General features: G+C 42.2%; 5 protein-coding genes across 6 annotated transcripts; 3 read left to right on the forward strand and 2 right to left on the reverse strand.

The window, feature by feature from the left end:
* Positions 1 to 2447: 2447 nt before the first annotated feature.
* On the reverse strand, positions 2448 to 4565 carry LOC129598537 (proteinase-activated receptor 3-like). Its single transcript, XM_055496503.1, has 3 exons — positions 4436 to 4565; positions 3268 to 4340; positions 2448 to 3202 (listed from the first exon to the last, which is right to left on the reverse strand). Exons 2-3 carry the CDS (start codon positions 3605 to 3607, stop codon positions 2448 to 2450), a joined length of 1095 nt encoding a protein of 364 aa, XP_055352478.1. The 5' UTR covers positions 3608 to 4340; positions 4436 to 4565.
* Positions 4566 to 5550: 985 nt separating this feature from the next.
* On the forward strand, positions 5551 to 8728 carry LOC129598532 (uncharacterized). Of its 2 annotated transcripts, XM_055496497.1 has the most exons (8): positions 5551 to 5714; positions 6247 to 6465; positions 6675 to 6838; positions 6956 to 7056; positions 7118 to 7406; positions 7567 to 7683; positions 7772 to 8115; positions 8417 to 8728. In XM_055496497.1, the coding sequence occupies exons 3-8, from the start codon at positions 6794 to 6796 to the stop codon at positions 8709 to 8711; spliced, it is 1191 nt and encodes a 396-aa protein (XP_055352472.1). In that variant the 5' UTR covers positions 5551 to 5714; positions 6247 to 6465; positions 6675 to 6793; the 3' UTR covers positions 8712 to 8728. The 2 variants fall into 2 exon arrangements, with proteins under 2 accessions (XP_055352472.1, XP_055352471.1); XM_055496496.1 differs by lacking the exon at positions 5551 to 5714 and having other exon boundaries at positions 6100 to 6465.
* A 918-nt stretch (positions 8729 to 9646) lies between these two features.
* LOC129598538 (5-hydroxytryptamine receptor 1D-like) lies at positions 9647 to 10821 on the forward strand. Its single transcript, XM_055496504.1, has 2 exons — positions 9647 to 9968; positions 10058 to 10821. Exons 1-2 carry the CDS (start codon positions 9647 to 9649, stop codon positions 10819 to 10821), a joined length of 1086 nt encoding a protein of 361 aa, XP_055352479.1.
* Positions 10822 to 21709: 10888 nt separating this feature from the next.
* Positions 21710 to 23424, forward strand: LOC129598540 (uncharacterized). Its single transcript, XM_055496505.1, has 3 exons — positions 21710 to 21909; positions 22508 to 22527; positions 22579 to 23424. The coding sequence occupies exons 1-3, from the start codon at positions 21710 to 21712 to the stop codon at positions 23205 to 23207; spliced, it is 849 nt and encodes a 282-aa protein (XP_055352480.1). The 3' UTR covers positions 23208 to 23424.
* Positions 22657 to 24484, reverse strand: LOC129598558 (uncharacterized). Its single transcript, XM_055496530.1, has one exon. The coding sequence runs from the start codon at positions 24404 to 24406 to the stop codon at positions 23543 to 23545; it is 864 nt and encodes a 287-aa protein (XP_055352505.1). The 5' UTR covers positions 24407 to 24484; the 3' UTR covers positions 22657 to 23542.
* Positions 24485 to 26517: the final 2033 nt, after the last annotated feature.

Raw genomic sequence — 26517 nt, forward strand, 5'->3', positions numbered from 1 at the left:
ATTTCGTGACTTCCAGTATTTTGGATAAGAGTTGATGCCAATGTCAACAGCGCTATTCTAAAGGCAGCAGAGAAAATCAGTCGTAATCAGATTAAGCATAAACACGTTAAAAGGATACGCTGAAGCTGAACACGATCGTCGTGCTGACAGCGGGAAATTTATGGACAGCGCATCTTTAGCTGTATCGTTCACAGTGGCATTGATCAGGGAAAGGTTCCTCACACCAGCCATTAACACAAAGCTTAAAACTAATAGAAGTTAGCGATTATATCGCTAACTTAGGTTAACGCTGTTGAGAGAAACGCTGGCCTCTAGAAAGTTCCCTAAATATCCGCAAAGCCATTCCCAATGCAAGTGATTGGCTGACCTCTTGCCAGACGCCATGTTGCCTTTGTTCATCACGCTGTTGTGCATATATCTCTCTTTATAGCAGAGTTGCATTTTGAAGTCATTTTGTTGCGTCTGATAATTGTGGTTTCTTTTCTTGTTGCTGAAGAATTTGTACGGTAAATTTCTTTTCTGTTTTTTCCACCTGCAATATTTGTGAGTGACTTTTGGTGTGTTTTCTTTACCCACCATCCCACCCTTTAGCAACTTGTACATTGATTAAAGGCACAACCCATCTCACTGCTCTCTCCCGCCACGGTACGCACGGAACCGCACCGGAAGGAAACGCAGCAAGCATTCGCATTCTCATATACACCCTGGCCACGAATCAGGGTTCCTGGAGCGAGCGCGCACCAGGTGCATTCTGCATACCCCAAATCCGCATTCTTTGCCAGCAAGCATTCCTTCCGGTGGTCGAGCATGTTCTGCAGCTACCTTGAGACCTTGCAGTTGAGCATTGGGTTGGCCAATGTCCCAACACCTCGTTAGCGTTTCTCGATACATTAGCGTTAACTTAGGTATATAAAAGGCTACTGTTGGAAAATTCTGATAGAGATTCTTGCCGTAAAATTGCAGATAACTAAACCTTGGATGTGCCAATTTTATAAAACCTCCTGAAAAAGTGTAATGTTTGTTAGAACTACAGTAAAAGGGCTACGAAATTATCACACGAAGTAAGTGAAAATGCAGCAGCATGTGAAACAAAATTAGTAAGTAACTAATAATTTTGGACTTTCTGGTCTGTTTTCCTTAGCACCAATCTCGCAGTACCTTTTTCTTTTATCGAACTCAAGCCATTAACCTTCCTTGCGGCTCGAGCGATTTTGTTCGCTGTAACAATACCCATTTCGGCCTGGCTGAAAAACGAAACAATTTCTTATTCAAACTGTAAAAAAGCTTCCTAATATTACACGCTTTATCGCTCTCTTCATTCAGAGTTTGTGCTTTAGAAAATATAGACTGATTATGCCCAAAGAATGCTCCGGGTGATATTGATATGGTACAGATGCATGCTAGGCCAAGATGCTAAGGATCAATATTCTTTATGTCATCAAATTTAATTTGTTGCAGCGTCGCAGTAACGTGAACAAGTCCTTATTACATCATGGAAGCAAAGAAATCTGATTTTTGCGAGTTATTTGATTTCTTTTAAGAGCCATGGTGACTTAGTCTGGAAAGGGAAAAAGGAAGCGCTTTCTATTTACACCTCCGTGTTAAAAGTTATCTTCTATACCTTTTCGTAGCTCATAATCAATCACTGCCACCAACCACTGGTAAAAATTGGCGTTAATGTCTCCATATTCTTTATTACGTGTGGAGCGTCACGCAAGTCAAAGGTCTCATGCACACGTTCTGAAAAGGTCCCTTTCTGTATTTATCCGCATTTTCTCTACATCGGTAGAAGTAATTTGCAAGTTGCTGGAATACTGAGTGTAAAACTGAAAACTGTAAACAGTAAAACCGATAATAATTACTCTCAGGTCGTATCCTAAACGGGAAATATCTAAACGTTGGTCCTTCTAAATACATGCCCTTTGTACATGCACATACCTCCACGCTGCAAATTATAAAGGTGTAGAAGTTTCGCTTTTTTTAAGGTGTAGAACTTTTTTATGGACATGTCGTATAGGCATATACACTGTAGTGACTGTACGAATTCTCTGTGGTACGATTTGTGCGGACTACCAAACGTCGACATGCGTTACGGTTTGTTACGTTGCGGATGGTTCATTACATGTTTTAATTAGCTTGTGTAATCTGCTACTATTTTCTGGAATACAAAAAGTTTGGAAGAATTATGTTAAAGATATAGTCAGCAGCCCTAGTTCCAGCAGGACTTTCAATACCTAATCGGGATTCAGTAGTCCGAGTTATCGAAACATATGGTGACCACATTAAGACTTACTAAAATAACGCATTCTGGGTCCGTGTTCGTCCCGATCGCTTTTCGCACTTGTGATTTCAAATTTAACTGGTAAGTATACAGGTAAAGTAATTTCCGTTTAGTCAAGGCCGTAATTACCGTTTAGTCATTTGTCAGTGCGTTAGCTTTATGTAATTTATTTTAGTATGAAGCCTTTTGTTGTAAATAATTGAAAAAATGCAGCTCTCAGGTCATTCAAAGCAACAATAAATAGGATGGGATCCATGAGCAGCTGTATGCTGTACAAAAAGGTCACCACACTAAAAATCGTCAGATCATCTGGAAAAGGAACGAATGTATAATAAGTGTACACAATGAAGTTGGGCGTCCAGCAGATTGTGGCACTCAGCGTCAGCAGGGTCAGTATCAATATTGGCTGGGAATTGGCTTTTGAAGTTTCACTTTTGCGGGTATCAATGGCCTTACCCTCTGTTTGTTCCGCAGTCTGCGGTTCCTTTAGTGTTATGTTCTCACTAGTCACTGCCGCTTTGCTGATCGCTTTTTGCAGCGTAGCGGTATTTGTATTGGAGTTGGGTGATGGACGGAGACGACGCAGTTCGTTCTGCCGAACACGGTGCTTGTAGAAAATAAAAGGAAACGCCACCACCATGACGCATAAAGGGACAATGAAGAGGAGAAAAATCATTGTCACATTCCATGTGGGTTGGGCTTCCAGGTTGATAAAGCAGCCGTTAATGGTGACATCCTTCCGATAGTACAGGTGGTCATTGACAAAGCCGGGCATCATTACGACGTGGAGGTATGCCCACTTTATTCCACAGATTCCAACAAAAACGCTGACCTTTTGGTTGGTCTTATAGGAGTGTGGGAATAAAATGGCCCAAAGCCGGTTGAGAGTAATAAGCAAATGCGCGTTGCATGTTGCAGCTTCTGCAAAATGTATGAGAATGCAAATCAGTTTTTATAGCAAACACGCTTATATGAACTTCGCTTACGTAGAAGGTAGTTGCTGTAGATGTACACTGAACAAATAGCTGAATTTCTGGTTTTCCAGTAGCCGGGATAAAAGTTAATCCCGATGTCGAAGGCATTTTCCCAAACACAATAAATAAAATCCGTTATAATCAGATTGAGCATAAAAACATTAAAAGGCTTTTTAGTTAAGTTACTAATACGATAAAACAAATAAAGAACGAGAATATTCGCCGAAACGCTGAGGATAAAAACGATTGTTGTGCTGATAGCAGGGAAATTCGGAGTTGTCGCATCGTCTGCTGTGCTGTTTACAATAGCGTTTAAGAGCGAAGTGTTGACACTACTCGTAATATTCGACATAGCAGATGCTATGTTCACAACCTTTCAGCAACTTAATGTGGTACCGTTACTGTCCCCAAATGCCTTTTTATTCGCTCAGTTAATGGCAACACATGTACACGCAAATGTTCAGCTTTTTCTGAACGTTGCTGTGGGCGCTGCAGTGTGGGCGCTTACAATGCACAGAAGATCTGAAAGCAAGTACTAGTAATACTCACGACATTACTAGACAATAGATGTTTGGTGCAGTATTCTGTGCGATACGTAATCAGAGTTTCCCTCTTTTACCACTCACACATTCGCTGAAATTAATGAACTTGGACTCCGAGTTCGTGTGCCATTGTGCATTCAGCAGCCATCTCGTTCCATTGCACGTTGTCTTCCGTATCTGATATCCATACAATGCCACATACTAAAGGTCATGAAAAACAGCTCATCCAGCACCAGTTATTCTGACAGAACGAGAGAATTGGGAAGATATTTCGATATCACCTTGCGCCATATGGTGAGCGCAGTCAGGGGTTTGAACGGTTGAAAGAAAAAACGTGTGGCCGGCCGGTCAGGGTGCCTTTCATTCCTCTCTGAATGGTTTCATAATGCATCGTTGGGTGCCTGCATAGTCGAAACTTTAGCTCGCACTGTTCTGTGCTCCTTTCCGTCAGTTTCGAAGTGTAGTTCATCTGTTTTCAGCAACATTGAACTGAGCTTTTGCAATCGGAAATGAAAGATGACGATCCTTGTTGATAGTACGTGCCTAGAAAGAGATCCGATATGCGCTCGGCTGCTGTAAACCCGCAAAATCAATTTCACAGTTATATGTACTCATTTTTTTTAAACTGTTATCCGTACCTGTGGCCTTGCACGCACTGCAACTTGCACGAAACAGTTATGAAGTACGTCAATGTTTTGGTATGTGACACGCAGTCGTGCAACATAAATTTGACTGGCAAGTTCTTACACTAATACTTGCTTCCTGTTTTCAGCAATTGAATTCACAGTTCAGATACTTCTACCAGTTTAGGGTACTTCGCTGTACATAAAATAATAATATTTCGAATATCTATATTACATAATTTTTTACATCTACATAATATTGCATTACATTTTGAATAAGTTTTATTTTGAATATATTTGAATATTAAACGAATAACATTTTGACTACATTTACGTATTTTATAACTGCTTCGTGCAAGTTGCAAGGAAATCGGCAAAAAACTGTATGATCGAACGGGAGAAAGCCGCTTCACCTGTTTTCTTTTCAACGTTTAAGTCTCGAGATATTATTAATTATTATTATTATGACTGCAGCAGCATAGGAGAGGACTTCGGCCAAACGAGCTTTTACGACAGCGATTGTCACTGAAATCCAAAGGGAAGGCGGCATCAGTGCTCGGGACTTACCAAAACGGCAGAGAACCTGAACGAAATATTTTAATTTTGTGTACTGAGTGAATTATCGATCAAGTTACTGTTTTGTCGTGATCTAATAACTGTACTGTAATCGGCGTGAACCAATGCGGTTTGCTAGAAATACTCCATGTTGTGGTGCGACAGTGAGCACAAGTGCACAACAAAACAAAATTAAGTTATAGCCATAGGTATACAAGTACTTACGTTAGTAAACTGACGAACTCAGTAAGGGAATTTTTTAGGCAGCGGTTGCTTATACACATACAAAGGAGAAATGCAATCTGCGGAATGGGAATTCTCCCTTACCTGGACAAAATAGAAAACGTCATTTTGTTGTAGCAGCCGTATTTTGTTGTTGTTAGCCCTTGTGAGGAGGAGTGGCCTCCCCGCCCACCCGCACCAGTGCGGGTGCTTAGTTGTTTTGCTGTATTTTGATGTTGATTTTCTTCATCTACCAGATCTTCAATCTGGTAGATTCTTCAGTTGCTAGCCATCGTCGTCTGAGTAACTTGCTGTACTTTTGGCCCCGCAGCAGAATGCTGCGGAGCATGTGTAGTGCTATAAAAAAAATGGGATATAAAAGTGTGCAGTTGATTGTCGGGTGGCTTGCGTTTCCGCATAACTCGTAGTATACAACACTGCTCACTCTGCAGGACAGATTCCGTTTCTGTGTCTGTCCGTGGATTCTTCCTAGATCCACCATCATACCCTGTTTTTGGTAAAGTATTTATGTTATGTTACCGGTGCTTCTGTTAAAGAATCGCCTGAGACAATCGATTCTGCTCTTTGCTGATAGTTTTGATAGCAATGTCTCTCAATAGCAATTGTTCAAAATTGTTAAAGTCTCGTATCCCGTGGAAGACAACTCATTGAGAAGTAAGCGGATGCCAGTGTGTCCATGCTTCTGTGAGTTTCGCGCTAAATCCAGTTACAAAGACATTACCAAATGATAATAATATATATACGAGTAAGATATGTAACTAAATTGCTGTATCCGCCTTCCACTGTTAGCACATACTGGGCGTAAGCAGCAAACTGCAAGCTGAGAAACTGCACATGCTGTTGCCTTGTAATACAGTTCGAATTTGAACAGTGAGCAATATCTTTTGCAATTTTCTGCTTTACTTGTGAGGAGTGGAAGTTTTAGACACAAAATCCTGAAAGCATTTATCAGTTACTGTGTCACATCTTATAAAGTGCCTGAAAGACTTGTAGTCAACAATCAACTAAGTTAGTTTTCTTCATCGAAGGAGCTTTGTAATGGACACATCCCAGGCGTATCCAACCGTCCCGCGGGATTATGTCTGTTCCTTTGCACCGGGAGACGTTATCTTGTCTGACGATCCGTGGCTCTGGTCTTTCGAGAGGACCGAATACCGCAAATTGTGCGCCTTCTGCTTCCAAGGCGAGAAGGAACTTCAGACATGTTGGGCTGCCGATTACATCGCTATTGCGGTGCTCAGTGTCAGGTGTGCTCAAACTTTGAAACGTGTAGCCGGTGTATGCCTCGGACCATCGCTTATTACTCCTTACTCTTAGTGCAAGACAGCAATATTGCAATTCTGATAAAACCTGGTTGGACATTAGATCGTCATCACAACAATATATATAACAGCAATACCTAGCGATATGTATTTGATTAAGTAAAAAGTATTTTATCAGCACTTTCTAATTACAGACTACAGACTGGAAGAAGGAACACAAAAAGGAGTGTGCCATGCTGAAACCAGTTGCCCAAACAATCGTGGCGGTTTCTCGCGTCAATTCCTACTGCAATAAGAGTGATCCTGTACTGCCATGTTATCTGTAAATTCTGATAGCAAAGCTGGCGGAAAAGGCAAGGTATGCGCATAAAACCGCTTCATCGCTCTCCACTTTTCAGTACGCGGTTGACTTAAACGTCCATCTGCTATAATATCAACTTTATTACCCAATCATCAAAAGTTTCATTCTGTCTAGCGGGGTGTACTGGACGACATCACCGGATTGGGGAAGAAATCTGCTCAAAATATCTTGAAATTGCTCCCTGCCGATGAGCACCTTAAGCAAGTGGATCCATTGTGAGTTGTTATGGATTCGCTTTTGACGACAACACAACTGTACTAATTGCCAATGATGCAGGCTGAAGAGACCGGTCATCATGTGTCCGGTTTTGCGCCGCATTGCTTCTTCACTGGATGTATCTGTAGCGGCTTTTGTTGACTATCTTAAAGTTCTGCGTTACCATATGCTTCCCATACCAAACACCCGCACTAAGCAAATCCTGGTCGGAGCGGCACTATTCCCCAGCATACCGCACCGAGCTATGAAGCCAGTCTGCTGGGACATCAACGTTACCTTTGATTACACAGGACGGCGACTGTTTGTGCGCGCAACGGAAGACATTGCAATGTATACTGGCCTATCTGATGTAAGTCCATGTTCCAATGTACATACAATACACCATCAGAGATGCGGAAATCAACCTAACTGGACTCGATTAAAAAATTTTGTAAAATTTAAAGGTCGCTGTGGTCACTTTTTCTTCCTCACTTCGCTTGCAAACCGATTGTTGAAGTTGGTATTTTCAGCTGCGATACTGTGAACTCATGCAGAATCAGTACCAAACGGTTGCTCCGCGCCGGCGTCAGTTGTTTCGAAATGTGTACGGATATTTGTGCATTTGCCGCAAATGCACGCCAGAATACGTAAGTCAACGTTCACCAAAACGGTTTAGTCGGCGTTATTGAATTGCATGCTGGTGTTTTTTGTTGTTATTTTTTGGTGATTTTGTAGGAAGCCGAGCTTAATCCGCTAAAGTGTTCGACGATGGGCTGCACGGAACGCATTCCCAGCGATGATAGAGCATGTTCTCCCTGTCCCCAATGCGGCGCTGTCAACTATGATCGCCGGAATAAGCTGATGGTCTTTTTGGAAAAGTGCGCGGCTAGGTTTCCTAATCAGATACAATATTTCCTGACGATGACAGCGCTGTTTGATGAACTGGAAGCTGCCGACCTTGTGCATCCTGACGCGCATGTCCGTTTCGTTTGTGGACTTGGCAAAGTTGCGATCTACAACGAACAACACCGATTTAAAGATGCCTGGAAGTTGGCCCAAGAACTTATGGTTTGTGTGCGGTAAGTGAATATTTTTACAGCTAGCTTTATTGTCGGTAATTGCAATATCTTTCTGGAAAAACATTTAATAAACATTTAATCTTATTATCATCCTCGTGACGCTTCCTTTATTTGCAGCAGTTGTCTGAAGAATTTGTAATTGTGTGATTTTTCTTGTTCCTGACCTTAAGCATTTTCAATCGTGACCGACTTTACGAGGACAGACTAATGAAAACTACGAGTACATTAATGATTTAATCGTATTTGGCGATCAATACCATGCAACAAAAAAAGCAGGTACATTAGGTATTATCTTTCCTAGAAATATATGCCCAAAGTACCATGTGAATCGCGCAACGTTTTTGGCTGATGCTGTGGGATGTCCCTTAAGATGTACAGAAGTCATCATGGGAAAGCAGGTGGATTTCTTGACTCCCGCCGAAAAAATCCGCCTGGTTATCTTGTTCGAGGCAATGTTTCCATCCACGCGGGAAGTGTGGCGCGGCTACTGCGAAGAGGCTATGGATACCTTTACCAAGCTGTCCGGCCCGGATTGTTATCAAGCTGTACGTTCGCGGGCCTTTCTTGCGACCATGGACGTTCAACAGGAAGAATAGCGCTTTTACGGAGGCTAGCCCCTTTTTTCATGTTTTAAGTTTAGTCTGCGTAGAAAATTATTTACCTCAGCATTTTAGCTATAAGCAAAGAGCCATAAGCAACTGAAATTGCTATAATGCCATACTGTACTTGTACATGGTTCTTGTGTTACGATACCGAAAATTTCACAGCGTTGAAGTGGTTCTGTTGGAGAGCCAGGATGGTTTTTCTGTTGGAGAGCCAGGATGGTTTCGAGCGACTTTGTGCCAGTGACCAACTACTTTTAAATAGTAACAGTTACCTATTCTGTAACAGCATTAAGTTATTTAACAGTTATTCTGTCGCTGCATCTCCTGTTAAATTTGTTGATTAGTTTGTAGATGTGAAGAGTATGGATGAACTTCGATCAGCTGCCTGTCATGTTAATACCGACGTATTTTGTTTGCGTGCCCGCCGTGCCGTGGCTTTGTTATTGTTCAAAATTTATAAACGTTGTTAGGATCAGAACATTAGGGCGTCCTTGTTAGTACTTGTTTGGTAGTCCCGAGTGGCAGGTTTAAATCCCGGATTAGTATCGTCCATCCAATGGGCGAAGTGAACACGCAGATTTGGAAGTCTTCCTATTAATTAACCCAACTGCGCACTTCGATGGTTTTATTTGATAATTTTTATTTCACACTCACTGAATCACGTTGTGCGTCATGCACTCCGTATTAAGAGTGGAAAATATAGAGATTAGAAGATATTTGTATGTGGTTTTCAACGTCGGTTTTTAATTATCTGTGTGCGTGAATCCTGTCCTTTGGGTGTATTGACCAGTGCCACAACCATGCCGATGTCTTCGTGACGGATATATAACCCGTGTGACCTTTCTAGTTACACATTTGTGCACTCTATCAGCTTTAGTTTACTGTCTTCTTTACGAGCGTGTCACAATCAGGCAGCTATTGCCGCAATGTTCAACAATACAAGCAGTTTATTGGGTTTAAACATTTCAAATCCTGAAGAACTTTCTGCAAATTTCTCTGCCATAAGTACAACAGTGGTGTTCATTCTTAGCATAACTGCTATCATTCTTGTACTGTATTTATTCTATCGCGTCGACAACCTATCCAAAAAGCCTTTCAATGTTTTCATGCTGAACTTAATCATCACGGATTTTGTTTACTGTATTTGGGAGAACGCTTTCGATATTGGAATCGATTTCCTGCCCAGTTATTGGAAGACGCGGAATTCTGTCATCTGTTCAGTATACTTATACTCCAATTATACTTTACGTTAGTAAAATCTAAAACGTCTCCCAGTTGGTGAGCAAGTAATTAAGTAAACTTTTGAATGTAAATTAATTTTTGTTCAATTATTACAGAGGCAGCAACATGTAACGCACACATGTTAATAACACTTAACCGACTGTGGGCAATCCTCTTTCCTCACTCCTACAAATCCAGTCAAAAGATCAGCGTCTTTGCAGCGGTGTGTTTGGGGAAATGGATCTATCTGCATATTGTAATGATGCCGGGTTTTATTGCCGATATCCTGTACTACCGACAAAACGTGTCCAGCAACGGTTGTTTCTTCGACATCGCCGCGCAACCCACTTGGAATCTCATAATGATCGTCCTCTTATTTGTGACGCCTTTGGTCGTCATGGTAGTGTCATACCCGTTCATTTACTATAAGTATCGCGTTCGTCGACACGAACTGCAACGCTTGCGACCGCTGCCGCTGTCGCAGCTGACCATTCCCAGTAAAATCACAAACAACGACAGTCAGCTGCCGCAGCATTCTTTGGAAAGAAAACCGACCGGCACGCAGCATTCACAGGGCGCCAGTAAATCGGCGATTAAACTGGAAATCGCCAAGAGTAACTCGCAGACTATGCTGATTCTGACAATGCTGACCACCAGCGCGACAATCTGCTGGACGCCCAACATTGTGGTGTTTATGGTGTACACATTCATTCCGTTTCCCGAAGATTTGACTGTGTTCAGCGTGGTAGCTTTTATCTTCAGCGTACAGTTGCTAATGGATCCTGTTCTTTTTGTGATCTCATTGAGTGACCTTAGAGAGGCTTTTCGTGAACTGATTGCGGGTGTAACAGACAGGTTCAGACAACTGTTCCAGTGCTAATGCAAAAGTAATTATACGGAAAACTGTTATTAGCGAAATAAGTAAGAAAAGTTAAAAGACCTTGTTGTCCAACTACGACGAGAGTTCAATCGAGTCGGTAGCGGATTCATGTAGCGAGCTGGCTAAAATGTCCACTGACGGTTCACTTAACAGCCAACCGTGGACGGTTGCACTACGGCACGCATGGTAGCAGGTAGCGAATTCATTGCGCATGGTAGCGATCACTTGACTGAATGCTTCCTCGTAACGGTAAAATTATAAACAGTATGGTGATGCCTTTATTTATAACCGACGCATGGTTGTTTAATGATTGCACAAAAAGCACGTATATCATTTCTGCGTTACTCCGGAAAGTTTGGAGCTTGAACTGATACAATAGTAACAGTACTTAAAAAGCTTGCATATAACATGGAATAGTTTGTACTATTAACAGTAGCCAATGCTAAAAAATTGTGGTGATTTCCGGCTTGTTTACTCCTAAAAAGTACTCATTTTAAAATAATGCTTTTGTTACCAGCGCGATACTACAGGAAGACAGTAATTTTGCATTTTCAAAACAACATATTTATTATTTCAAGGTTTTTTTTAGAAACAACACTTGTAGTTTCCTGAATCTACCACCGAAACAGGCATTATCCACAGTTTTATTTTGCCTGTGTTGATATTTATATTTCGTACTGTATGCATGTTTGTACGAGTACATGCCGGTAACGTTTGCTACTCTTCAACTGTTTCTTCGAATGCACTTTGTCTCATATAGAAACACAATATACATTTGCACCGGTCAGCAAACATGTAAATATGGCAATAAAAACAACATTTCAGATTTCATAACTTTAGTGCTCCAAATGCATTTTTGCATAGTCATAGCGCGGTACTACTATTTAAGCTGCTGAAATCTAAAACAACAAAAATCATTTGAACATTCGTATCTTTTCAACTATTAAACCTTGTGCACAGTGCTTACTACTTACGTACGAGTACTTATTGTCCCGTACTGAAGATGTTCTCCAGAGGTTTGTACGAATTTCAAAACATGTATCTTTTAGCACTGCTTTTCGCCATCGTACTAATCAGTGCTGGAACAACTGCCCAGCCTAACACTGGTGAGTTTAACTGGTTACTTCGTATTCTGATCACAACCACAACAGTTATTATGGTGAACTGGTAAAGCTAATAACGCAAGCATCCAAAGTGCAGATGATTTTTAAAACAGGCCTTCCTCTATCATAGGCACGGCACACCGCGACTGTCCAGTGTATCCGGCCGTTCCCGTAGCGTACGGTGTTTCAAAACCCGGCAACTGTCCTAAGCCTCCCATTCTGTTCTGTCCGGCCATCATCACCCAGTGCCCTGGCTGCTTTTCGGACTTCCAGTGTACAGGTGCCCAGAAGTGCTGCAACAACGGATGCGTGAAGGCATGCCTAGATCCAGTGTAACTACTGACCTGACGCCATGGCCGGATAAGAGCTGTGACGTTCGCTGCTAAATGTTTTCTTAAACGTTTGTGACAATTTAATTACGAAGCAGATTCGATCGCACGTGCGCTTGCTTTTGCAGTCCGATTGTCCTTTCATTTTTAGCGCATTAAGTTTTTTTAGAACGCATAATAGCTTTCGTGTTTTAAGTGGGCGTTTGAAGCTGAACAACTATTTTTTGTTAATTAACAAAAAAATAGTTGTTCAGCTTCAAACGCCCACTTAAAACACGAAAGCTATTATGCGTTCTGAAAAAACTTGCACAGCTTGCATATACTGACTGATACTATCTTATATATAAGATAGTATCAGTCAGTATATGCAAGCTGTGCCGACGGTAGAAAAACTATGCGCTGCATAGGTATTTTGTAACTGTTTGCATATAAAAGGTGATGTAAATAGTACTGAAACTTGATGCTCCTTCTGCAGGTTGGTTTGGCTACAAAAATGTACCTTAAAGTGCATTTGCAATAATTCAAAATGTTATTGCGATTATATTTCTTTCGTAAAATCAACGCGTCTGTGCAAATTACTCAATCAGAAATTGCTGCATGTTCGTCCTACATACGCTCTACATATACCGTACATACATAATTTTAGATCATGTTCTTTAGTCCTAATAGAAATTCTATAATTACTGAAGATTTTTTAAATCGATTTAGATAAGTGAAATTAAAAGTTACACCATCACCAGGCGTGGAACACTCAATATGTCATCTTTGGAAAAAATCTTCACCGGTGTCAGACTTTTGGACGTCTCTTAAAAAGCCTTAAATTTTTGCGGTTTTGAAAGCAACTATCTATTTATTCCATAGTTTCAGCTTCCATGATAGGCCAGCATTAATTAATAATAAAAATTTTACAAGAGTTTATTAACTAATAATAAAATATTATGCAATCGTTTGTCCTATCGATGTGCGCGAAACATTACTGAACGCAGGCACAGATTGCAGATGTGGCTGTGTATATGAAAAAGCATAAAAACGTGTGTGTTTGCAATTTTTGACGGCTTTGTATACAACCTCGACAATGCTCAGATTCAAACATTCGGGTATATTCCAACGCCTGTGTAGGTTTTTTGTGCATTATGCACAGTAGAAACGACTGGTAACGTGTGTCATCACGATCCGGTCCCCGGAGCTTATCTACGCTCTGAATGGTCAAAACAACTATACCGCACAACTATACCGCACAAAGTTGTCTGACTCTTCGTAATATCCATTTGATGATCCTGCACTGCTGCACTGCCACATTACACCGTACCGATCCACCGCGCGCAACTGGTGTTATATTATCGAAGGCTGCAGTGGGCATGTTTTCCCAGCAGATTCCCCAATAACAAAGCAAACAAACAAAAATACGATTTACCGAAATAGCAAACAAAATTGTAAAGCAGAGCCGAACAACAGAGGAACGGAAACTGCCTTCAGTGTTACCAGAAAAATATATGCCAACTGCCTAGTCACTGCGGTATTAAGTACCGTTACAGTTTTAAGATATAAAAGTAAGAAAACTGCCTTTTATTTTCTCGTCCAAAAGCAGTATAATTTTAAAGAATTACTGATCTTAAAATTGCGAAACAACTTTACGAATACCTTTATCACTTGCTAACACTTACCTTCTCTATTTCAGCCTTTACTTTTGCGAGAATGCATTATTTGTTTGTATTTATCGCTGGGGTTATCCTGGTCGCTGTCACCACAAACGCTCAGACGCCAACCGGTAAAATTAATTACCTTCTCTCGGTTTTGCTGTACAAAACCCAACCGGAATCCGCGTTTTCGTATTATTACATTTAAAGCTCAGTAATTAAAGCAACCCTAGCATAAAATATTCATAAGAAGAAGCCACAAACTATATATGCAGGGCACTAAGAATTTGCTTCGTGCACAGGTGTTGGACGCCCAGGTTGTCCAGTGACAACTGAAAACCCCATCAACAATGCTATGCCAGCCGTGAAGTCGGGACAGTGCAGACCGATTACTGCCCTGTATTGTCTGCAATGTCCTCCAAATACGTGCACATACGACAACCAATGCCCGGGGCAACAGAAATGTTGTGGCACAAAGTGCACTGGTCGGTCTTGTCAAGACCCAGTTTGACGAATGACCTTTCAATATTTCCCAGTTCACTATATGCCCCATCGGCTGCGGATTGTGAACCCGTGTGGCCAGTAGTGGTAAACATTCAACGCAGAATCTGCAAGTCCGTTTGCAACTTTCCACTTCCCGCATGATATTGTACATGTAGTTAATATCCTGTGCACTGCTTATTTTTTTGAATCTGCTTGCAACCAGACATGATTACCGTTTTAACGGAAGACACCATATTGTTGCTCGGAGAGTACACAAACATTGCAAGAAAATAAACAAAAGAACTTTCACCGTTCACCGACGTCAGCACATCTTGTTTGTATCTGTACCGGCTGAACGCATGGTCGCGTGTCAAAAAACAATGGGTTATATGGGGAAGGATTTTACGCCGCTTCCGTATTTACCGTTCACTAGCTGTATTTGATTTTGCTTTGTATGCCAGTAAACAAATTAATCCAATTCCTACAATCATAGTTTGCCCCAAATGAAAATTTAATTAAGCGCCCTGTTTCTGGTTCGATTTCATAAAAAAAAGCAGTCATGGATTGGACTGTTCACCATCAACAGGACGAACCATGCAGGACGGATGTCTTTCAAATGTAAAAATGTCATTATGTCGTTAAAATTTATAAAAAAATAGTAAAATACGTAGTATATACGTAAATCCCAGACACGTTCCCATTAACGCCAAACATTGCGCGATAACTCTGCTTAGACATACCGTCGCTGTCATGTATCGAATTTTCACAATACACCTTAAAAACGCGCTACCTGGTGAACCGGGTGTGGGAGAAAACTATCAGTTAGTTTGCTTCCCAAACAGTACATACTACACAGAGAATCTGCTTCCGGGTGCCCAACAATTTCCGTGATAATCGACGCAAAATTCTTCAAAGTTTGTAAAATGTAGATTTACTCGCGGTTGTGTCTGGTTCCGCGGAAACCCAAAATAACATTAATAGAATGATTAGATTTTAAACCTGATATCTCTATCAGATTTTTTTACATACTATTTTTGCGACTTAATTGCTAAGTAAATCTCAGAATTTCAACCTGGTGCACAGAAGTATGTAGATCGTTGATTTTTCCAGGTTCGGCCGCCATTTGTGTCACCAGCTGTTCCCATGCATTTAACTTGCAGCCCGACCGCCGCCGATGCTACAGACACAGCCAGCAGTGCACTGATAGTTCGAACTTCGGCCCTACTAAAGTATAGGGCACGATATTGACTTGCCAAGTCAATATCGTGCCCTTTCATAGCGATGTCAATGTTGACGTGCCCGCAGTACTACTATCTGTGTCCCCGACATGGTTGCTTCTACGACAGCCAGTGCCATGGTGTCCAGAAATGCTGCCACAGTTGATGCGCCCGGTATTCCTGTCAATAACCAATTCATTCTTGTGTGATTTTGTGATTCCCTGTGCATAGTGTTGGCAACTGGGCTAATAAATGCCAAGTATGCCATTCGATCTGATGATTTGCATTAAAAATCTCCTTCTGGTTTTTGTGTCATTACCCTTGTGGCGACCGAAAGTTGAAGTCCCGTTTAGCGGGTTGTCTGCTCTTAATGCAAATAACAGTAATAATAACTGATCTGTGGTCAGTAAAGCACCAGCGTGATGCGTTAGCCAAAGTTATTTTTACAAATGCTACAAAGTGCATGTAAAATGGCAGCGGTTCGCCGGTTATGCAAAAAATTAATTATGATCGGCTACTTTTCTCAGTCTCTTTGAGGCAATGAATAAGCGCACATGTTTATATTGTTAGGTTGTCCGACTTTTCACCTTGGAATTGTTTAAAAAAACCTGGGACAGAAGTGGTGGGACAGCAAAAAGCTAGCTAAAGGAGTACTGCGCGCAGTTATTGTCGCTATCTAAATTTTTCCCTTTGAATCATAGTACGAGGCTAAGGAATTCAAAACAGATCGACGCAAAAGGCGCGCGCTATACACCCAATATGTCTGACACATCGAGTTTATACATTTTGTAAAATATTTTATAATCATTATGCTGACTTCGTATAAAACTTGAATATCATCAGCGCCCACATCCTGCAGTTTTCCAGATGCCAGATTATTGTTGAGGGACGAATGCCGTTTAAGCGGATGTTGTTAACTTTCATTTCAAATCGCATGTGACGATAGCTATCTATAAAATACTCCTGGGTAAATATTATGCATGCACTATAGGTTATAACCACGCATCGAAACGGAAGTAGGGTTTGCAGATACTGTTGGCATCAGCAAATGCAAGGCTGCCGTACGAATATATAAGGGGATAGTCTCCGCAGAAACCTGTAGAACTTTCGTAAATAAATTACGACGCGCCAAAGCAGCTTTTGATTCTGTTTTTCTGCAGTTCGTTGGCTTTCTTCATATTTCCAATTTCCAAAATGCAGTTTATACCGGTAACACTTCTGGTAGTGGTAGCCGTTGCTGCTGCCCAAACGGTTTCAAATAGTAGGTGTATATTTTTGTACCATTGCTGTGTTCGCACTTCGCATGTTTGACCTTTACGTAAATTCATGCAATATTTATGAAGTAAACAGATTTAAACAATTTGGTTATAAAGTTGTTTTTATTACAGCTGCGTCAATAGCGAGGCCCATATGTCCGGTATACGCTGACACTTCCGCCCAGGCAGCTAGCAGTTCTATCGTCGCCATTTCCAAGCCTGGCAACTGTCCCCCTGTGCCTGCAGTTTACTGTACTATGATAATGTACATGTGCCCTCGACCTGGATGCTTTTCGGACTATCGGTGTCCTGGAGCGCAGAAATGTTGCAGTAACGGATGTGGCATGCGAACGTGCAGTGATCCGACGTATTATTATCCAGCCAATCCTATCCCAACCGTCTCACCCATACCGGTTGTTGCTAGCAACTCTGGTGGATAAAGCTACAATCGTCGAAAGATCTTCCGAGAGCTGCTGATATTTAGATGCTTTAATGATGAGATATCATAAAATCGTTAATCGATGTACAAAATTCAGTCGCCCATTGTCGGTCACTATTGCAAGTCAACATTATCAATCCTGTGCTTCAAAGTGAAAACAAATTAGCTTATCTCGCTAGTTTCTTATAATACGAGTATCCGAAATCCAGGGCATACGTATGTTTCCCTTCACAGTACTGGAGCATGGGTCACTACAACAAGCAAAAATATTGAAAATTTGGGAGACCTGCCTAATCCGTACGTATGCTTGATTAGAACTCACAAAAAACGCTGTACACTCAGATTTCGAAGCAACATATCAGAATTATCTTATTGTTACGAAATGCATCGGTTGCCAACTTGCCACTCGCCAGCAAACTAGTATAATGCCAGCATCCATCGGCCTGGAAAACAAACGGGGGCTGATTTAATACCGGGGATGAAAAGAATGTAGGTGTACACTGCATTAGTATGTTAAAAATTTGCTCAAGTACTTCACAATCGTCTTCAGCCTGTTTCAGATTTCAGTTCCAGATTCCTTATGCCATTTGCATTGCAGTGTATACACGCTACACAGTTGCCGTCGTGGTCGTGGGTTTGGATAGACTTCAGTTATCCCGAGTAAAACAGTTTGTAAAAAATATGTTAGCTGAACGTTAGTTAAAGGCCAAAATTCGAACATGTTCGAATTTTGGCCTTTAACTAACGTTTAGCTGACGTATGTTTTACAAACTGTTTTACTCGGGTATTACATTTATTCACCTGACTTGTGTGCGCGTCAGAGAAAACCTTCTTTTACATTTTTTGGACAATTAATAGAAAAATGCAAATAGCTGCACCGTGTTGCATAAGGAATACCAGGCTGTACTCGAATTGCAGTCGAAAAGGTACCGGTGAAGATTGCGCATTTTTTTCCATGCGAGAGCAATCAGAGTACAAATAAGCTAACAACCCTATATTAATACGAGGACATTTGGGTGCTTTGAACATACCCTGCACGATTAGGCTGCGATGAACAGCCGGCTAAATTTATAGCCGTTTGCATTCAGACTGTGATATCATTAGCGTTGCGAGCTACGGCTAACCAGCTGTTCATCGCAGCCTAATCGTGCAGGGTATGTTCAAAGCACCCAAATGTCCTCGTATATCTTTTGTTTGTAGCAAAGCAGTTTTCTGTGACATTTAATCGCGCTGAACATATTCCAGCGGATTTTTATTCCGTACTATTTACACTGTACGCCCACCATGCGCATCTGTGTATTGAAAAAAGGGAAGGGTTTCAACTGGGCGCGCGATTCACTGCCAGCACATAGTATCATTTCATTGTATCATAGTATCCTTAACTGGGAAGACTGCTTTCAGCCATCTTTACATTGTAGGGTTCTTCGAAGTTTTGCGACTTCAGTTTATTGCTTGGGAGAAACCTTTTGCACAATCGAATTCTTAAATTCCAAGGAATCTAATGATACTATGTGCGGGCAGTGAATCGCGCGCCCAGTTGAAGCCCTTCCATTTTGAGTACGAATATATTGTTTCAGCAAAAAAAGCGTCGTAGTTACAGCAAAACTCATCCATTGTGACCTTTTTTATCGATTGTCGTCTGTGGCCATGTACTGCGGTAGGAAGATTCACTAGATTATTTTCGTGGTGCCTACAAAATGCTACTGTGAAGGCTGGTGCTACATGTCACTTAGACCTTTGGCATTAGACCTTTGGAAGTTGCTGTACAATTTCATGGGGTTGGTCAGTTCTTGTGGTGCTGTGCTCGACAACCCATACCGGCTTGAAGCTGCCTATCCAGTTGCAGAGCACATGCATACCATACGCTAATTGTTTCAGTTGGTCATTAACACCCACGTGGGCCACGTTACTAGTAGAAGTACCCTAATTGTGCAAGTTTCATTTGGGCAACGTGTCACTGCGGTAGCAACAGTAAGTACTCGTATTAACAGTAGGTGCTAACAGTAAGTATTAAGTATTAACGGTAGTTATATGAATACTAAACATCTCTAGCAGGTCTTTGGCCTCTCATGTTAGACCGCGGTAATCTCCGCTTCTGCTCATCCGATCTTCCTGCTTCAAAATGTTTTGAAAACCTCCCAGTCTGGCGGGTGATCTAAGACCAGTCGTTGTTTGTTGAATTCAGAACCGCAATCCCAGTGGTCACTCAAAAGCTTGTTACCATGGATGCCATAGGTCTAACATGGGCTGGTCTGTTACCACGGTCACAATTATACTGCACTCAAACAAGAAACAGCTTTGGCTTCGCCTCTGCGTTTCTCATGGTCCAAAATCGGACCAAACAAATGATCAAGCTCGTCTTCAGTTCATTTGCAAGCTTCTGAGGAGACTATTAGCCGCTGTGCACGAAACTGCTTCAAACAAAATACTAACTGCTATTGCTTCCTCGAATACACTGCAATCTATGAATTTTAAACTGATTCATTTACCCAGTCGTAAGCCAATATTCATCCGTGGTCAGCTTGTTAACTACATCCGTAACAGCCGTGACGGCCTTTGCTAAGAAAATTATGTTTAGACGAACGGGTAGGCCGATTTAAACGCGGTAAAGTGCGCCAGAATCGTCGCAACGACGCGGGTGATGTTGCGCTATCGCCGACCCGATGCGCCTCGAGGGAAAGCAGGTGCCTCAAAAAACAAATTGTTGCCATGGGCCTGTCAGCCTCGGCTTCAGACATCGATCTCATATGTTTATAGCAAAGTATTGCAAACTATGTTGACTGCTTATTACTTCAGGGTATGAAGTAGAGGGCGCACCTCGTATTCCTAGGTATTCTTAGGTATTCTTAGGTTTTTAAGTTTCTTAGGTTTTTAGATTTCTTGGGTTTCTTTGTTTCTTAGGTTTCTTAGGCATTCTTAGGGTTTCTCAAGTTTTCTTAGATTTTCTCTTCCTTAGTTTTTCTAGTTTTCTTAGCGGTTGGGACCAATGCAATCAACCGTTGCGAAGTGTGCATTGCGTAACAAACTTGCGCCGCAAAAGTTTGTGTGCGGATGTAGATCCCGTAAACTGGTTATATGAATACTAACTACGTGACAAGGGTCCCCGACACTTTGCCGTTGTCTCGAATGTTCTCCCGTTCCACACATCCAATCTGCACGCTCTCAAGTGCTACAGAATCCTCTCAGTGTCGAGAGTGTTCCTGTATCATTAATTTTCTGGAATGCCCACTACCCACAATCCAGTGGTCACTCAAAAGCTTGTTACCATGGTGGCCATTAGCTTAACATGGGCTGTTTGTAAATCCCCAGATTGTTACTATGTGTTATTATATCGAATTGTCATTGAAATTAGCGAACTGCGCATTAGCAAAAATAACAGGTTCTGCTCACGCCTGTTTATTTTGTTCGTGCCTCCTTAATATAATAAACATCGTGCCATTAGTGGATTAGCGCAGACCAGTTGTATAGATACACGGAATCTATACATACAAACATGTGACGTCAGAACCTTCCGGAAACAGGCGTGTTTGTATAGATCGTAACGTATACGAGCGAGCTGGTGTGCGCCACGCGTATAGCTGCCAGCCATCTCGCATGCACACATACAAGCAGCCGATCTGACTGCCAGTTGATCTCCAAAACTTACAATACTCGTCTTTCGTTTGTCTTTCAGTGGATCTTCCCAATCGACATATCAAAAGATGTAGAAATTATTAGCGTTCAGTTTCGACTTGCACATCGTGACATTCCTGCACATTGTGTACAAGCTGCTCAAGCTGACTAAACACGAGATAAGATAATCGGTCATAACTGGTCCACAAAGCGATGATGAATTTTATCCGCATTGATGATCACGCCCCAATATATGCATGAATGTCGCTCTAGAAAAAGCTACTCGCGAGTAGCTTTTTCCAGCGCAAAAGGCGCCAAAGTGGACATTTTGCTTAAACAACACATGCACTCACAGACATAACTCTCCGGTTTACAATTTCAAAACGATAATTAATCCGGTTAATCGTGGAAGTTGCATAACTTCTTGCAGTCACTAACGGATTACAAACCATCACAAATTACTATTTGTTAATTGCTTAATTACTGCCATGCCTGCAAAATCAACGACTGCATCACAGCCAGCGCGCAAGAAAGCCAAGCCGAATGCAGCACGAAACCCACGGATCTTGCCAGCACAGCCTCTCACTTCTGCCCCGTCTTCTCTCCCAGTCTCCGCTCCACCAGCGCAGCCAGACAATCCCGTCGCTCGGCCTGACGATACCGGCGTGCGCGATTACCAAAAATGGACAAGAGAAGAAGAGAGAACTTTGGTGGATTGGCTTACTGAATTGAACAACTATGAAAGATGGAAATCCGCCGGGCAAACAGCAGGCCCAGAAAGCACAACAAAGAAGACCAGTGGAGAAACAAAGATGGCCGTCGCACGCGCAATTGCATTACATATTGCGGCGGTCTGTAAGACGGATCGGACTGATGCCAAGAAAATCAAGCAGAAGATTGGCATTTGGGAGCAAAAGTACAAGGCGGCGAGCGACTGGCTGGACAACACCGGCGCGGGTATTGAGCCGGATCTCAACCGTGCAGCAAGGCTACAGTCGAACAAAAATCAAAGGTAATAAAAACTCAAGAAAAGACAAATTTTAAAAATTTTAAAATTTAAAAAGTTAAACTTTCAACCGGATTCGAACATTTATCACTAAACAATACCTTGCAGAACAGCTTTTATCAGTTTAAAATCTTTAAAATGTCATCACTTTAAAATTCATTTTTGTTATTGCAAATCGCTATATTTTAACATAAAACTAGGAAATATAGTTTTATAATTCCATACAATAATAATTCCATACAATCGTTGTGATCAATTCGCAACATAAGTACAGTAATTATATTGGGGAACTATTAATGAATTTTAATTATTATCCTGTGAAATTAGGTTTATTGTCAAGTGTTATGTAATACCGTACTTGTGTCGTTGGTGCAAGTAGGTACAGTACCTGTATGCGCGTGTAACTAAGTTTTGGTTTTTAAATGCTACTTCAATAATTTTGCCGTATTGTACATGCAGCGGTACATGTGAAACTGCGAATAGTAAAATTGCCATATACCTTTGCTTTATAAATTATATGTCGCCGAATTTAAATGCACGTATCTCCGTAGGGAATAAATCTTAATTACCGTAATAAGCAAAATATTTATATACATCATTATAGGATTAACGGGCGAACCACAGGTACATACATGTACATTGTGCACCATTATGATATTAGTCGTTTTCTTATAGACTACATCATTAAGCTGTTCCCCTACTTTTACGACCTGGATCCGGTGTTCAGCCTTCGGCCATCTATGCTGCCGCCTAGTATGCACGAAACCGCAGTGGCTTCGACAAGTGCCCAAGATCTTATGTTTCCTGGACGTGCAGGGGAGGTCAATGACATCGACAACAGTGTTGACGCAGAACCACAACAACCGGCGCCAATAGCATCGTCTAGCGCAGTGACCTCAAACAAGCAGCCAGTAAGCCCGGATGAAGATCACCGTAGTTATGCAGACAGACGGATGGATGGTGATGCCAGCTCGGAATCAGACACGGAAATTACTGCCCGCGATATTAAAGAAATTAATGGGGCGGAGAGAAAAACCATGAGAAAGCCGCCATCGGCCAAGACCACGATGTCGTTTTCGGAAACGCTTATGCGATTGGAACAAGGCAGAGGATCTCGGTTGGAGAAGACAGAGGAGGCCGCCAACCTGCGCGCCGCGGAGAAAGCGAAATTAGAGCGGGACAAACTGGAACTGCAGAAAAAACAGTTGGAAGGAGAAATAGAAGAACGAAAAATCCGCCTGGTCGAAGCCGAAAACAGACGTATGGAGCTGCGGCTTAGAATGAGAGAAGCCGGTTTAGAGTAGTACGATTCATTTTTGTTGTCCTAATTAATTACGTTAGCAGCGCAAAATCATTTTCCGTTTTTAATTCCAGTTTTAATACTTCGCAGTGTAATACACATTCAATTATTCTGCCATACTAGTTAATACAGCGTTTTTCATTCGTTCTCTTTTTTGTGTTCCTTCTTCTGTTTCTGGAATTGCTTCATGGGCCTCGTTCCCGTTTTCTTCTGACGCTTGTTGTGGCAGCTGTCCCCATTCAGTATCGTACGGGTCACTCATTTTGATGCATAAATTATGTAATATTACGCACGTTCGAAACCACAGTACGGCACGGCTATGATCATTTTTACAAGCAATTATATTTCGCAGCCCTTTAAACACTGGAAACGATTTTTTAGCATACCGATACAGTGCTCAACACGTACTCTAGCTCTTGAATGCTGCTTGTTGAAGCGCCGGTTAGCGAGATTTCTCCGTTTCTCCGACTTCCGGTACGGCGGCATAACTGTTGAGCTAATTGCGTAAGCGCTGTCCGCCAAAATGTATTCATCTTTCTTGAAGTATTTGCGTGGATTACGGTACAGATCAGTGCTCTTATAAACCCGGCTATCATGTGCAGACCCAGTAAACCCACAGGAAGTGTAAATTATCCGCTTTGAGTAATCGCACACAATCATCGCAGACAAGGCATACCGCTTTTTCCGGTTGAAGTAATCTTCTCCGTTCATCGAAGGTTTTGTGGCAAGAACGATGTCGGTGCCATCAACAAATCCAATGCAACTGGCAAAATGGTGCTTAGATTTGATTTTATGCTTTATAATCCGCTTCTCCGCTGTAGTAGGCCACCGCACTACTTCCTTCTCCAGAGAAACCAATGCCACAATAACGCGTTTTGTGAAGGCATCGACGGTTCCCTCTGATATCCCGAATTTCCGCGCAACCGATCCCACAGAAGCAGCATTTCCGCATGAACCGAACCGGCTAAGGGCTGTTGCGAGTTGCTTTGCGACAGGTGCTTGGCTGTTATTAGAGTTACCTTTAAAAATTGGGTGGTCGATGATTCGGGTGAGCACGGCGTCAAATGTTGCACGAGACATCCGCATTTCCTGTCGAAACCGGCTTTCATCCAGACTGAAGAGAAGATCGTCGTAGAATGCGCTAGACTTCGGTACGAATGGTCTCCCGACATAACGTAACTGATCGAGGTAAAAACGCAACATCAAAGGTGAAATCAAATCTGAAAACCCGTCATCGCTGTCTTCGCTATCCGATTCCGTACTCGTACTGCTGGTATCAGATTCTTCAGACTCGCTTGAGTCGTTAAAATAATCATTTAAATAATCTAATAAGATTATATGCTCAAGTAACTTAATGGCCGGTTTACGCTCATTAACTCGTGACATTTTGCAAAAATTTAAGATGATGATTTCTGCGTGTGTTGATTTACACAAAGGTATCAAAAGCAGTCAACAACTTACATATGTCTTACATATGTGAGCACGTTTTGGCGCTTTCAGAATAGCCCGCTCGATGCAAATGTGTGATGCATCAATGGCGTGCAACTATTTGATATCTCACGGAGTTTAAAGTTCAGTTTTTTTCGGCATGTGTCACAGATATATGGGTCTCATTTTTACACGTTTCAACAATGAGCCGAACTTAGAAATTAAATTTGAACTTCTTGATATCTGACAAGTGGATATTTATGACAAATCAAGATAGTTATGACTGTTTTCGTTTCTCGTAGACATAGCATAGGTCCGTGCGAGGAGGCGTTGCTTGCGTCCTATGTTAAGTCTACGAGAAACTACAACAGTCATAATTATCTTGATTTGTCATAAATATCCACTTGTCAGATATCGCCTCCTCGCACGGACCTATGCTATGTCTACGAGAAACGAAAACAGTCATAACTATCTTGATTTGTCATAAATATCCACTTGTCAGATATCGAAAAGTTTAAATTTAATTTCTACATCTTCTGATATGTCGATTGGGAAAATCCGTTGAGGAGTAAACGAAAGATAAGCGTTTGAAATTTTGATATCGACTGGCAGCTGGATCAGCTACTTGTTTGTATGCATCAAAAGGGGAGGAGTTACATGCATACACGTAAGGGCCTTACGTGGATGGATTTTTGGCACCGCCTTCATACACGCATACATGTAATTTGCGCGGCAGCGAATCAGTGCGCTGTGGGTTCGGCCGTGACGTCACATGTTTGTATGTATAGATTCCGTGTATCTATACAACTGGTCTGCGCTAATCCACTATTATTTAATACATATGCTCAAAATGCTCGAAATCCTAAGACATTATTCATCCGTGCTGGGTTTGTTAATGCTCTACGTCTCCTATGCAACCGTTACAGCGCGTGCGGGGATGCTGGAGAAGCTGCTGACTGGAAGCACGAACAAGGTGCGTGAACGCGAGTGCGTTGGCCACCTCTGATCGCTCCAGCCGCACAGGCAACCCCTTTATTTTGGTTGTGTTCAAGCAAAATAAACATACAGGAAACAACAGGTGCGCGGCGGGCGGGAGAACAAAATCAGCGACGTTCTGAACAAGAACTGAGCTAACGTGAAATGAGAACTCGTGAGGCGAGCATGCGAACAGTGCCACAAGAACAGCTCGAAACGAGCGTGTGCAAACGCTACAACAAAGCACGCGGCCGCCGCTGAGCCACCAAAGCGTCCAAAGGCATCCTGTCTGAATGGCCGGTCGGCCGCGAAGGCTAGCAGGCATCGCCGACGTAGCATAAACCTCAATTAACGCGTTAATTGGCAGTTATTGCTCTACGTCTCCTATGCAACCGTCGCAGCGCGTGGGGGGATGCTGGAGAAGCTGCTGACCGGAAGCGCGAACAAGATGCGTGAACGCGAGTGCGTTGGCCACCTCTGATCGCTCCAGCCGCACAGGCAACCCCAAACTACCCCAAACCACTGCTCTGTCCGTAAGCGTCAAGGGCGTGTGTCGGAACAGCTGTGCGGACATATCTTGCATAGCAGGAAGACTTCCTTCTCCCAATCCTCTGAATTTTGGCTTCCGAGGCTCCGTGTGAGGCTGCTGTTGAAGCCGCACCGATGCGGAAGCTGTGCGTTCCATACCGATGCTTTTCGAGAATTCCGCGTAGGTGAGTTAGAAGCCAGCGGTCAACTTGCGCTCTTGTGACAAACAGACCGTTCTCTTGCACAAACAGCGGCAGTGCGTGCAAATTGAAAGATCCCTTGCCGCGATGTCATTTCGCAATGCGGTGACAGGGCAGACTGATCGGCCGGTTGCGTGCAGCGCGATCCTGTACCCGTGTCCAAACTGGTCCTTCTTGAATTGT

Source organism: Paramacrobiotus metropolitanus, unplaced genomic scaffold (genome assembly GCF_019649055.1).
Source record: "Paramacrobiotus metropolitanus isolate TYO unplaced genomic scaffold, Prichtersi_v1.0 Parri_scaffold0000124, whole genome shotgun sequence".
NCBI lineage: Eukaryota > Metazoa > Tardigrada > Eutardigrada > Parachela > Macrobiotidae > Paramacrobiotus > Paramacrobiotus metropolitanus.